General features: G+C 35.6%; 2 protein-coding genes across 2 annotated transcripts; both read right to left on the bottom strand.

The window, feature by feature from the left end:
- Window positions 1–395: 395 nt before the first annotated feature.
- On the bottom strand, window positions 396–2684 carry LOC149815657 (farnesoic acid carboxyl-O-methyltransferase-like). Its single transcript, XM_089990595.1, has 3 exons — window positions 2610–2684; window positions 1458–2090; window positions 396–773 (listed from the first exon to the last, which is right to left on the bottom strand). Exons 1-3 carry the CDS (start codon window positions 2682–2684, stop codon window positions 396–398), a joined length of 1086 nt encoding a protein of 361 aa, XP_089846721.1.
- An 8845-nt stretch (window positions 2685–11529) lies between these two features.
- LOC149815656 (farnesoic acid carboxyl-O-methyltransferase-like) lies at window positions 11530–13670 on the bottom strand. The gene is made up of 4 exons (XM_089990594.1): window positions 13319–13670; window positions 13095–13111; window positions 12454–12644; window positions 11530–11728 (listed from the first exon to the last, which is right to left on the bottom strand). Exons 1-4 carry the CDS (start codon window positions 13668–13670, stop codon window positions 11530–11532), a joined length of 759 nt encoding a protein of 252 aa, XP_089846720.1.
- Window positions 13671–14227: the final 557 nt, after the last annotated feature.

Genomic DNA, 14227 nt, shown 5'->3' with positions numbered 1-14227 from the left:
TCTGTTACATGTTGCTCATACATGATTCTCCATCACTAAAAACAAATGAAAAAGTTTGCACCATATGCATTTTGTCTTCAAGTAAATATATGAGCCCGCTAATTTTGTCTTTTATATTGCATCTTATTCAACAATTTCTTCTTCAGATAAACACACCTGCATAGACATAAAATACTTGGCTTCTCCAAGTAAACACCCACACACATAAATGAACCCTCAAAAACCCAGTTTGCATATTTCAGTAATTGAGTCTCTCTGTCTCTATCTCTTTCTATCTATCTCTCTCTCTATCTATCTATATATATATATATATATATATATATATATATATATATATATATATATATATATATATATATATATAGAGAGAGAGAGAGAGAGAGAGATGGTGGGTTCTAAGAATGTGGTTTCCGTTGCAAAACAAAGAAGACAGTTGGGGGAGGTAAAGGCATGGAAGGAAGAGTGGTGAAATGTTGGTAAACTTTGCTTGGAAACCTTTGAAATAACTCCTCAACGATCCCATCACCAAAGTGGTCACTCACCATCTTCTCAAATACGGCTCTGGCGGAAATGCCAACGTACCTTGCTAGCTCCTCTAGATTAGGCTCGGACCCTTGATCCCCACCTCCTTTCAACCCCCACCCTTGATCGACATATTGTGCCACGTGGATGCTGAAGCACCCGTTCATCTCTACCACCTCTTTAAACTCGTCAATACTTGGTGCATATAATGGCACTTGGAATGAGTCTAACTCATCTTCTTTCACCTTACCCTTTTATCACAGAAGCACAAATTGATTTAATATCAGTATAGAGTGCATGGTCAAGCCGACTGACTTTTCAATCATTAATAGCTACTTGATTTATGACCTTATGGCTTTTTTCATAGTGTATAGGAATTCTACATTTATACTCGGAAAATTGCTTTGGACCAGGTTGTCTCTTAAATTTGCATAATAATTGGCTCTTCTGAGGGAATCAAAGGGAATTGGGAGTTGAAAGAATTGGCAGAACAAGAGGGAGTTTGAATCCAACTCTCATTCCCAATTCTGTCCTAGCTTCCCTTTCATAATTCTCATGTTGGCATTTTTCTTAGGGCCGAGTTTTGGGCCTCTCCAAACGACTCTACTGAAAAAAAAAAAAAGCAGAGAAAAGGGCTACATCCAATGTGGTACAATAATCAAGGGTGCTATAGAGGACATGCTGCTGTCTGTTGTACCAGGGTCAAGCTTGATGCTGACAGCTCAAGCACCTTGCAACTCCACTAATTCCTAGGAATTCAATTATTAATTTCTCAATTTCCCTACTCCCCAATTACACGTAGGATGGAGGGAAATGAGCAACGACTAGTAACAAGTTGACGAATAAAGTATCTAATGGACTAAGTCTGACCGTGCAAAGTGAATTATTTGGGGGCTTGATATTAAAATGAAACATGCAATTATGTGGGAACGTACCTCGTGAACAAATTCTCTAAGAATGGGTTCAAGATAAGCGAACCACAAATCATGTCGTGCTGCATCCGGTGTCATCCATTCATGTCGACACAAAAACAGTAGAACCAATAATCCACCTTGCACGAGTTCCTCAGCCCTTGCGTTGAGAAATGCTGCCATGTCATCCCTAAATTGTGCCAAGTAAGCATTTACAGTGTCGGGCCCACCACCATAACAATGCACCCTTCCCTTGTTGGCTACACCATCTGGGGCTTTAGAGAGAAAATGGAGGGCTAATGAAGAATTGAAATAGTTGATTGAGGCCCGGGGAAATAGTCGTGAGTAAAATGATCCGGGCACTCCTGCTGCTAAGTATCGTCGTTCCGGGGGTAGGGAACTGAAAAGCACATTGAAATCATTTCCAATTTGATCATTGAAGAAGACTTGGATCTCTGATGCTTCTCCTTGATGGCATGCTAACTTCTTGAGCTTGATCAAGACTGCATCAATGACTGTTTGTACGGCAACAAATGTGTTGGATCCAACTGAACAGCCTAAATCGACGATTCGGATTATGCCTTCTTCAATTGGGACATCAAATTTGTCATGGATTGCTTCCACTATCATCTCCTTTACACTCATATACCTGCTTCTCTGTAAGTAGTATTAGAAATGTTAGGGTAGCTTTATCATATTGTAATGGTAAAATTTCATCATGCCTTAAAGAGGGTGTTTGAATGCAAATTGAGACAGAGAACTCGGTAACTGCCATCACCACCGTCCACTGTGTAAAGAGTGAGACACCCTAATGGTGTCATAACTCAAATTTGGCTTCTCTTATTAGCCTCTTAGAATGCATTGGCTATATCAAACCCATATGCTTGATGACCAAAAGCATCTTACCAGCTAAATGAGCTAGAATATTCCATATTCTTGGCCAAGCATAATAAAAATTAGGATAGGTACATTAAGCCAATCAAGCCAGGTTAAGTTGCACCAGACCTACCCAACCTATTCTCACAACTGCTGGGGTTTCCAGCACATCCCCAGATTGTAAAGGGGTTCAATTGCGAGCCCAAAACCTAGACATGCATGAACACTAGATGAGTAATCCAAGGTAAGGCCTTTCATGCCTGACAATTTAGTACATGACCTAAGAGGTGTAATACATACTTGATAGGTTGAGTTGTGCATGTAGCTGGTGTGGTCTTGGCCACCAACCATAGGAAGTGCTGCTCCCTTGCCCATCTTCAACAGAGCTCGGTTTCTCCAAGTTTTATGTGACACAATTTGATTTGCTTAAGATATGGATGAGTTGAGTGCCAAATTTATAGAGCCCGGGTTTATTCCCTCACGTCCTCGTGTAACTCATGGTTCATGACATGTCCTTTTTGTTGACAGCTGGATGCTCCTTTAAAAATGATTCTGATTAACCACGTGATTCATGATCACATGGGGTCTCTACCAAACATGAAATGGTAACTTGTGAAAAACTGAATCTCATTTGCCTTTGCAAAGGAGAATCACTTTCTAATTTGTGCGAGATTCAGATTCACTTGATTCTGAGCCACCGGTAGCCCTGCCTGTTTCTGCTGAAAACCAAATAGAAGAAGAGGAAGGAGGGGTGGGAAACCCTTGCCTCCCTACTCTGATGGGTGCTTTGAGGTCATTTTCTTGTTTTTCTTTTTTGGTATATATATATTTTCTTTATATAGACAAAATGGGTTAGGGGTGCACAACTAACTGAGCTACCTCAACCTCATATCTGTGAAAGTAAATGACCAGAGCTTGTACACAAGTCCATGCTCAATCTATGTAAATGAGCCGAGCTTGGTCAAGCCGCTAAACTCTATAAAGCTTGATTAAGGTCGTTAAAAATAGTATATATAAAATATGTTTGCCAAAATAAAGATAAAAGATAGAGTTTCCCCAATGGGTAGTGTAATATCCAAAAAATTTTAATGTTTAATAAGTTATGAAAATCAAGTTTTTATGAAGTCTGTATATTATTCGAAATCTAAAAATTCTTATTTAAATAATTATTGGATCCAAATATTGATCTGGACTCATATCCAAACTTTTGACACATCCAGATATTATCTAAACAAAAAAAATCAAAGTCTACATTTTCAGGATATATTAGTAAATAATTAAAATTTTAAGGGTAAAATGATAATTTTCCATTTCATTGGCATATTAAGGTAAATTTCTCAACCATATAAAGGTAAAATGGTAATTTTTATGTTAAGGGTATTTTCTAAAAATTAATAAAATTATTAGGGGTAAAATAGTAATTTGCCACCCAAGTGGAAAGTTTAGGTAAATTCTTAAACCACAAAAAGGTAATTTTATTAACCCAAGTGGCAATCGAGTTATGTGGAATCAAACCAGAGCTAATTTAGTAAAGAATAAATAGGATTAAAATCATTTAACAAATAATATTAAAATAATCCTAAACCATTAAATTTGATGGTTTGGGCCAATGGTTTTAAAAGTGTGCCCAACAAAATCATCGAATTCGACTGTTCTCAGCCCACGATTTTGGGAGGGAAAGGAAAAGCCTCCCCTCTCCCATACTCTTTAATAGGCACATAGGGGTGTGTGGGCCCCAAGGGGTGTGTGGGCCCCACGGGGAGGTGGCACCTCCTTTGAGAGCTATAAATAGCCCCCCACCCCCTTCTCTCTAAACCTAGTCCTCTCACTTTCTCTCTCTAGCTTCCTCTCACTCCTAAATTCCCTCATTTTCTCTGTAACCCCAGCCTCTTCCCTCTAAAAGATCTAACCCAAACCTCCGTCGATTTTTTTATTTCTTCTACCAGAACTCTTTGAGTCCCGTGCCTCTATCCAACTACAGTTATCGATTTCTCAAAAGAGTGTCGACGATTCAGAATCAACTTTTTGAGTTCAATTAGCAGAGGTTCTGCTCAATTCGACAGAATTTCTAAAATCCTATCATGGAAGCGCTGCCTGAATTTCTATAAATTAGGTAAGTGCTTGTATTGCTCGTTTATACCCTAGTGTATGCACGTAGGACCTGATATCCCTTCTCTGAACCCTTAAGATTTCTTTTTGGATTTAAACTAAGACAATTTTTCTAAAATTTAATCCAATTTCATTTCTACACAAGGGATGTTCTGTTAAAAATTTTATATATATTTTTTAAATTTCAAACTCTTTTAATAGTAGTTATGTCAAATATTTCAAAAGAAAAAAAACAAATTTGTATAAAGTAAATTCTGTCAAAAAATTTAAAACCCTTTTCAGACATTCGAGTTATTTTTCAGATAAAAACTTTTCTTAAAACTTTTATGATGAAAAGTCATATCAAAATTTTTATAACTCAAAATCAAGTTCAGGACCCTTTTCAAATATTTGAGTCATTACAGAGGAAACTCTGTAAAAAAATTTATAACAATAGGTCAATTTAAAATGGATTTTAGATTTTTTTTTATAAATTAAATAAAGGTACTTAAAATGATTTTTTTTTAGAAAATGTGCTGCTTGAAAATTTATAGAAAAATATAATCTAATATAATGAAAATTCCTACCAGAATAATACCATCAATGGCCATTTTGCCCTACTTTGATACACTAGTTACTATGTAAAAATTAATGTAAGTTATTGTATCAAAAGTTTGTAATTTAAAATGTTAAATATATTTTAGATATTTGCATGAGAATTATAAATGTAAATTTATGTTAGTTGGAACAACTGCATATCCTGATCCATGTTCATATACTTTGAACCATGATTATATATATATTAATTTTTGTTTGCATTTATCAATTCTTGTTAGTTTGCTTCATTACTTGTTTTAAAGATTATTGTTCAATAATGAAATTAAGGTTTAATGAAACCCTGCGGGCTTTGAATTAAAATGCTTGAAATTATTATTTATGAAGTGAATTATTTTGGCAAGACTATGACCAAGGTTTGCGCAACTTTGTTGCCATGAAGCATGTTGATTAATGTGTAGTATGTGATTATTGTTTAAAGTATCATTGTACTGGAAATTTTCTTATATACAAGTTGTTAAATGAATCATGTCTACACATAAACTTAAAGTGTTTTTCCGCCTTCATAGGTGAAGTGCTTGTATATACAGTACATATGACTGTAATTGTTATCTCAGGGAGACACATGAAATTATTATTTTTGTTAAAAAAACAACCCATATACCCATTCACTATTGGCTTACCTTGGAGAGGATAGGTGGTAAAAGTCTTAGTGACATGAAAATATTTTTAAGAGCAAGGCATCCCATGGGTCTCCAATCACTCGTAGATTTTGAAGATCAGCGTTAGATATCCCCCCAACTTCTGCAAAAGTTCAGGATACATCCGAATGAGTGGTTATTATCCCTTGGGAAATTTCTCCTAGTTACAAACCATTTTTTGGGGATCCGTACACTAATCATTTGCAGTAATTAAAATATATATGGCATAATAAACTGCCAAATGGTCTCAGTTGTACGATGACTAATGGTCTGCGAGTACCTGCAGGGTTACTAAATATCCAAATAAAAGCTCTTATATTTGAATAACTACTTGCAAAAACATGGATAATGTCATTGTTATTAAATGAATGAGTCGTTATTTGTATTAAATGCATGAGAAGTTATTTAGATCATACTGAATACATGAGTTGTCATTTGCTGAAATTATATTATTAAATTTTTTTGCTTCTTTTTCCAGTATGATACCTAGCATCAAATGATAAGGTTGATATAGTCTCAATCTGAATTGCAAAAATAGTGTTAAATTATAATTTCTGGATATGTTTTAATATTTTAAGTTACCTGGCATTGGTATTTACTTACCAGACTGTCATAGGTTCAGGTACACGATACCTTGCATGACAGTGGATATTGGACAGAAGCGGCATCGAAGAATCGAGATTTTCAAAAATCTTGAAAAAACTTTAGGATTTTTATTTTTCAATCCTAAATGCTTAATTATCTAAACTTTTTATAAACTACTTTGTATATAATACATGTTGGAATTTAATTATGCCATGTTTTATACTATGGTTTCTAGAATATAACTCACCCAAGGTTTCAAACCGAAGTTAAAATTTTTTTTGCCGTTTATTTAAAATAAAAAAAAAACTATTAATTTTTACGTATTTTTTTAAACGTTAAAAATCTCAAGGCATTGGAGTTAGGGTGTTGGTCTCTTCCTTGAAAGGTTGCAAGAATAAATCTCCCACCAACCTAGTTGTTGTTTTCAAACATGTATGTACCATTTTTCACACCGACTAGTTGCCCTCTTAGAATATGTATGTACCATTTTTTTTTTGCCACAATAGACAAAAAACTAGTCTGGCCTAATAGTGAGGCATTTCTCCACCTTTTAGAGAGGCTTGGGGTCAAATTCCACCCCACTCGAGCTCAAAATTGAATCGAGTCTAGACAAGGGTGTTCCAGCTCGGCTCTGAGCTTGAATAGAGTTGTTTTTTAATGAGTCAAGTTCGAACAGTCTAAGCTCGGCTCGAACTCGGATAGTTTGCATCCCTAAACTAAGGGATAGCCCCTGATGATCATATTCAAATGTAAGAACCCTAGGTTGTGATTGTTTGCCTAACCTGTCTAGCTATCCGTACTCAATTTATTTTTGACCGATATGAGTTCTGAAAATCAGATATTTGGATAATTTCCTTAAGTAATCATGTCGCTCTAAAGAAATCATCTCTCAAATTAGGTGCACTCTTGATCACCGAAATAATGTTATCAAGATTTTCACCTAAAAGAGTTCATCAGTGCTAATCATAAGGAAGTTCCTGCTTATACCTTGGATGTAAACCTGAGACTCATAGAGCCACCTTAAAAATATAAAATAAAGGGTATATCCCTTTGACCCAGATCATCTAGACTATTAGAGGAATCATCTAGACTCTAGAAGAATCCATTTATTTAACTTGAGCATGCTCTAGGATAAAACCCACCTCGCCCTAAAAGCCAATCAAGGTGGCTGAGAGAGTGAAGCAACCAAGCGGTAAAGATTAAACTTAGTTGAGGGAATGATAGCGACTGGGGGGCATTATCATCCATCCACAATGGAACCGATAAGTGAGATTTGAACCCATAAGCCTGAGGTGAGCACCTTTTCATATTATTATTCTTCATTTCACACATTTTTCTTTAGATCTAAAAATTGGGTTTCTTGTGTTCGCGCTTCTTTTTTAGGATTTCTGAGCATCGGGTGGTCTTCCTACATCATTGGACATCCGTCTTCAAAAAACAACATTCAAATTCAAGATACACAGTCAAAAAACATGCAAAGATCTAAAACAAAGAAGTTGAAGTTCTTGTTGAGACCACTACTCATTATTAAAGAAGGAATGATCCCAACTTGTCGAGAGCCCATATCTTCTTAAAAAGTGGTATTTTCTTATTTTCAAAAAAGGTTAGAAGAAAATTTTGTATGAATATTCTTAATTATTTACTCTGTCCATCATTCCCAATTGTCTGATCCAATCATTGTCAGTATAATTGCAAATCGGCCTCAATCAACTAATTTGTATCATATCGATCGGCATAAAATCAGCATATTTTTAAACATTATTTAAAAAGGGTTTAAGATATTTTTTTAATATTTTTTATATTTTTTATATTATGTTAATATTTTTTGCATACGTTATCTGCTAGTTAAAAAGTGGCCTATTCAACTTGATTCCATTCAGAACCTATATGAATCATCTGATTCCCTGAATCATTTTAAAAATCGATACAAAGTTGGATGCAATTCTCACAACATTGGTCTGGCTCTCAATTAGTACCCTATTTCAATAAGGAGATATGAGCCTTTAACTTTCTTCAAAAATAATAGCAATTTAAACAATAAGCTCAGTTCACATCTTTTACATAGCAATTCTTTAAATCTCTTACCACAGGGAACTCAATGTTAAAATACTTTATTGTTAAAGAAATAACTTTGAATCAATTAGTGTGTATTGATACAATCTTTACAAAGGAAATGACTATGGATCTTCTTACTATAAAAGACTAGCACCAAGATTATATTCCCAACATGTAATGGGGATAGGTCGGTTTGATTTCTTCTGGTGTATAATAATACATTATTGTTATATTTGATCACATTTGTGAAACTAAATTGATTTTCTATGGTTTTGTAAAGTGCTGATTATGTATAAAGAATATCTCATTTAGGTAGAGAGAATAGCAGAATAAAAATATTAAATGACCAATAGAATGAGTTAAATATCAACCTATTCATAAAGGTAATCACAACATCTAAAACACTAAAAATGAATAATAATATAGTGCATGAAAATATGACATATTGTATAGAGGTGTTCATCTCCATGACTCATATGATTCATTCTTGTGATACAAGTTAGCATGTGAACCCACATGAAAATTGAATCGAGATAACGGAAAAGAACCTCGATTATGTGTCTTTTCATGTCAATGAGTCAAGTGGGAGAATATTGGACGTTTTGAATTGGGTTCAACCAAAGGTGATCCAGTTTGACACAAGGCACACTAAATGATAAGCATAGGTGGGGAGGGGGTTGGTTACGTGAATGTGAATAGTTCACTTCCAATATGGGCATGTGAAGGGTTCAATTGCATGAATGCCATGCATGTAACCCACGCTATTTCTCCCATATATATAGAGATGCATGGTTGCTTGATGAGTACAACCATGGAGCTCTCTCTCTCCCTCTCATTTGGGTTCAACGGTGTGGCTCACCTTTCAACCTGATGGCCTGGCTCATTGTGGGCGTTGATAGGTTGAGGAGAACGCAGACACCTGCGTCTATGCAAGCTTCATACTGATCGACAATGGCAACTTCCAATATAATTTTGTTTTCCATGCTAACAACAACCTCTGCAATATGCAAAGTCATTCTTTTTGTTTATGTGGATAAGCAAACTGAGGGGGTATGTCCATAGGATTCGAAGCTGATTTCCCTAATATTAATAACAATATTAATAATCTAACCTAACCATCAAGCTATCTCATTTGACTCTGTATGCAACATGCAAGTTTACACAAAAACGATTGCATTTGAATTTTTTCTCAACACTAACGAGAACTAGAAGCAAGAAGAATGACTAGAAGGGATTTGGGCCCCAGCCCATGCAAGAGCTCTTTTCTTAAGAATTCTTTTCCTTCTCTTTGTAAGATGCTTTATTTTAAGAATTTTCCTTATTGCCTAAGTGGTAATGACATCTTGTGGAAGGGACTATAATCATATGCTCTTTTTTGAAAATCTCCGAACTTGATAAGTGGATAACTACCCACTTTACACAAATGAGTGAATTTTGTGCTCATAAAGAATTTTCATATAAAGAAAAAAGTACTAATTCATTCTCACCAGCAATATGAGAATTTTTAAAAAACAATGATCGTCTTTCTTTCTACAAGTAGCCAACTAACTACTTTAAATCTCTCTCTCTCTCTCTCTCTCATATCATTATAGCATTATTGCATCACAAGCTCAATTCTGAGGCTGCATCATCGACAATTCCTGCCTCATTTTCTTTTGTGTGGTTTTAGGTATTGTTGATACTAACATCTTGGACTCATTCACTTCTTTTAGGGAAAATTCTATTTATTTTACTGCTGATTTCAGAAAATGTGAGGCCATATTTGAAATTAAGGATAGAAGGTTGGCCCCTAAATGAAAATTGTTCCATCTTTAAAATTAATGATAAAATAACTTTTAAGCCAAGCATTTGTAGCTTTTATCTGACAACCTAGTCACCATCATAATTTTGTGTGGCCAGGCAATTGTACCTCTAGTAATTGCCACCTCTAATGTTTTGTACGTGAAACATATGGAAAAATATAAGTGAAAAAGAAAAGAGACAGGATCATTGGATGCCTTGTGAAACATGAGAATTATGAAAGAAACATCAATGTCAATTATAGAGGTGGCTAATTGGCAATTGTCCCTCTTGGCATCTTAGAAAGAAAATATGGATGTGGAATCGACCACAATAATGTTTTCTACATGAGAAACATATGGGAAAATATCAGTGAAAAAGAAAAGAGACATGATCATGTATTTTATCGAACGTGATCTCAGATGTGAGAATGCTACATCCTATTTTGACTCGGATATGGTTTTGTGTTCCAAATTTGACTAAATGGACTCTGATTCAGTAGGATATCCATGCCAAACCCCAGACTTTTAGATCCCTACATATCCACTCATTTTCATTACCTTAGCAAGAAAAAAATTATACTGGAAAAATAATGCCATTTAAATTCTCTTGAGAAATTTATATTTTTGGTTTTTCGGATGCTTTTGTTGACAAAATATTGATAAAAAATCTAAAAAAAAATGAAGAACAGAAATATGAAAAATAGCACGCTGATTAAAATATATAATAGTACCGTTTTCCAGAAAGTAGCGGTTATAGATGTAAATAATGCATAATGATAATATCACAATTTTTTCTTTAGAAAGATATTATCACTATATTTTGAAGATATTGTATAGATGTGAATTAAGTGGTCCAGACAAGCACAGTTTATTTTGGCTTCAGAGGAATGCTAGATTATTCGATGACAGATTTGTTGATCTCAACATCAGAGAAAGCTTTGAATTGACTCTTTATTTGGAACTAGGATTTTCCGGCAAGGTTTGGACTTCTCATGGATAGAGATTGCGCACATAGGATTCCTTTTTCTTTTGCTCTAACGGGTGGTGCAAATTGGTGTTGAGATGTAGATTACATACTCGTGCCAGTATCTTTTTTTTCCTGTTGGTAGTTCTGTAGATGAGGTCAATTAGTAATATTGAGAAGCCTGATTTGCTGAGATATTCTGCTTTCTGCCAGGCTTTCTCTGTCTTGCAATGTTAACAGCCATCCCTTTTTTTTGCGAAAAAATGATTATGTACTACCTTTGAAAATAATGGTATTTTGCATATCCACCCACCCAATTTTTGATGAATTTGGAGGGCATTTCTGATAATTTTACCCTTCCCCTAAAACATGATCTAGCGAAACTAAGATTCACCTATATAACAATAGCAAAACTCAGTTTTCCCCACAAAACTAATGAATCTTAATTGTAAGACTTTTTTTACAACTAATTTTCTTTCACTCCATCCCCATCACCACCACCACTTCTCCACCATCTCTATTATCATCACCACTTTTTTACCGACCCCATCATTCCCTATCAGCACCACCACTTCACCAAAACCATCACCATCATCCATTTGTTGATAATAATGGTGATGGATAGTGGTGGTGAGAATTGTGGATAAGTGGTGGGGCTGATGGAGGCGAAGTGGAAGAAAAGAGGTAGCTCTAAAGAAAAAAATAGGTCTCACAATAGAGATTTGTCAGTTCTGAGGCAAAATTGTGTTTTGATATTTTTATATATAGGCGAATCTTAGTTTTTCTGGTGAAAGTAGAGTTTTGCTGAAACTGTATTTCGTTAAATCATGTTTTAGTGGAAGCTTTAAATCATTGAAAATGCCCTTAAGTTGTTCAGCAGAAATTGAGTGAGCGGATATGCGAAAAATATTGCAATATCTTTTAGCTATTTTGTGAAATACCATTGTTTTTTAGGATGAAAATCTCGCCCCCCCCCCCTGTTGTTGCCTTCTTTCGCGTGTTTGCTTCTTTATTTTTTTGATTGGTAGTACTGCTATGTCTCTGTCTCTTTCCCCTTCTGTTACATGTTGCTCAAACATGATTCTCCATCATTAAAAACAAATGAAAAAGTTTGCACCATATGCATTTTGTCTTCAAGTAAATATATGAGCCCGCTAATTTTGTCATTTATATTGCATCTTATTCAACAATTTCTTCCCAAGATAAACACACATGCATAGACACAAAATACTTGGCTTCTCCAAGAAGACACCGACACACATAAATGAACCCTCAAAAACCCAGTTTGCATATTGCATGAGTAATTGAGTCTCTCTGTCTCTCTCTCTCTATATATAGAGAGAGAGAGAGATGGTGGGTTCTAAGAATGTGGTTTCCGTTGCAAAAATACGGCCCTGGCGGCAATGCCAACGTACCTTGCTAGCTCCTCTAGATTTGGCTCAGACCCTTGATCCCCACCTCCTTTCAACCCCCACCCTTGATCGACATATTGTGCCACGTGCATGCTGAAGCACCCGTTCATCTCTACCACCTCTTTAAACTCGTCAATACTTGGTGCATATAATGGCACTTGGAATGAGTCTAACTCCTCTTCTTTCACCTTACCCTTTTATCACAGAAGCACAAATTGATTTAATATCAGTACATAGTCTAGTCCATGGTCAAGCAAGCTCACTTTTCAATCATTAATAGCTACTTGATTTATGACCTTATGGCTTTTTCATAGTGTATAGGAAATCTAAATTTATGCTCGGAAAATTGCTTTGGACCAGGTTGTCTCTTAAATTTGCATAATAATTGGCTCTTCTGAGGGAATCAAAGGGAATTGGGAGTTGAAAGAATTGGCAGAACAAGAGGGAGTTTGAATCCAACTCCCATTCCCAATTCTGTCCTAGCTTCCCTTTCATAATTCTCATGTTGGCATTTTTCTTAGGACCGAGTTTTGTGCCTCTCCAAACGACTCTACCGAAAAAAAAAAAAAACAGAGAAAAGGGCTACATCCAATGTGGTACAATAATCCAGGGTGCTATAGAGGGCATGCTGTGGCCTGTTGTACCAACGTCAAGCTTGATGCTGACAGCTCAAGCACCTTGCAACTCCACTAATTCCTAGGAATTCAATTATTAATTTCTCAATTTCCCTACTCCCCAATTACAAGTAGGATGGAGGGAAATGAGCAAAGACTAGTAATAAGTTGACGAATAAAGTATCTAATGGACTAATTAAGGCTGCCTGTGCAAAGTGAATTATTTGGGGGCTTGATATTAAAATGAAACATACAGTTATGAAAATGGAGGGCTAATGAAGAATTGAAATAGTTGATTGAGGCCCGGGGAAATAGTCGCGAGTAAAATGATCCGGGCACTCCTGCTGCTAAGTATCGTCGTTTCGGGGATAGGGAACTGAAAAGCACATTGAAATCTTTTCCAATTTGATCATTGAAGAAGACTTGGATCTCTGATGCTTCTCCTTGATGGCATGCTAACTTCTTGAGCTTGATCAAGACTGCATCAATGACTGTTTGTACGGCAACAAATGTGTTGGATCCAACTGAACAGCCTAAATCGACGATTCGGATTATGCCTTCTTCAATTGGGACATCAAATTTGTCATGGATTGCTTCCACTATCATCTCCTTTACACTCATATACCTGCTTCTCTGTAAGTAGTATTAGAAATGTTAGGGTAGCTTTATCATATTGTAATGGTAAAATTTCATCATGCCTTAAAGAGGGTGTTTGAATGCAAATTGAGACAGAGAACTCAGATAAATTGGGATAGAAATTGCAAATTGAATGCCCCGTATGACATGAGTATTCTTCTTCTTCCGCTGCATATATTCTTCAAACTTTTTCAGCCATAGAAATCTTTGATCTGCCTCCCTTTGTCACTCTTCGCTCGCTTGAACCATCATCCTAATCTCCCTGCTTGTTTATGCCTTTTGTTGAGCCCATCAAAATTTTTATGGCCACATGATGTTGTCGGTAGCCTTAAACTGATAACACTTGACACAAATTGGTTGTCTGATTCACAAAAGAACAACTAAGTTACGCTACTCCTAGGAAATACACTACAAAAAGCAAGAACAATGGAAATTGGTAATTAAATAAGGCATAAAATTGAAAAAGGTAAAAAAATTCAATCCAACCTTTTTTTAAGAAACTCTTATAATGAGTATTTATAGGACAT

Source organism: Nuphar pumila, chromosome 15 (genome assembly GCF_984573655.1).
Source record: "Nuphar pumila chromosome 15, dmNupPumi1.hap1.1, whole genome shotgun sequence".
In the NCBI taxonomy this organism is placed as follows: Eukaryota; Viridiplantae; Streptophyta; class Magnoliopsida; order Nymphaeales; family Nymphaeaceae; genus Nuphar; species Nuphar pumila.
Note: the sequence above shows the minus strand (reverse complement) of the source record. Positions and strands in the feature narration are given on the sequence as shown.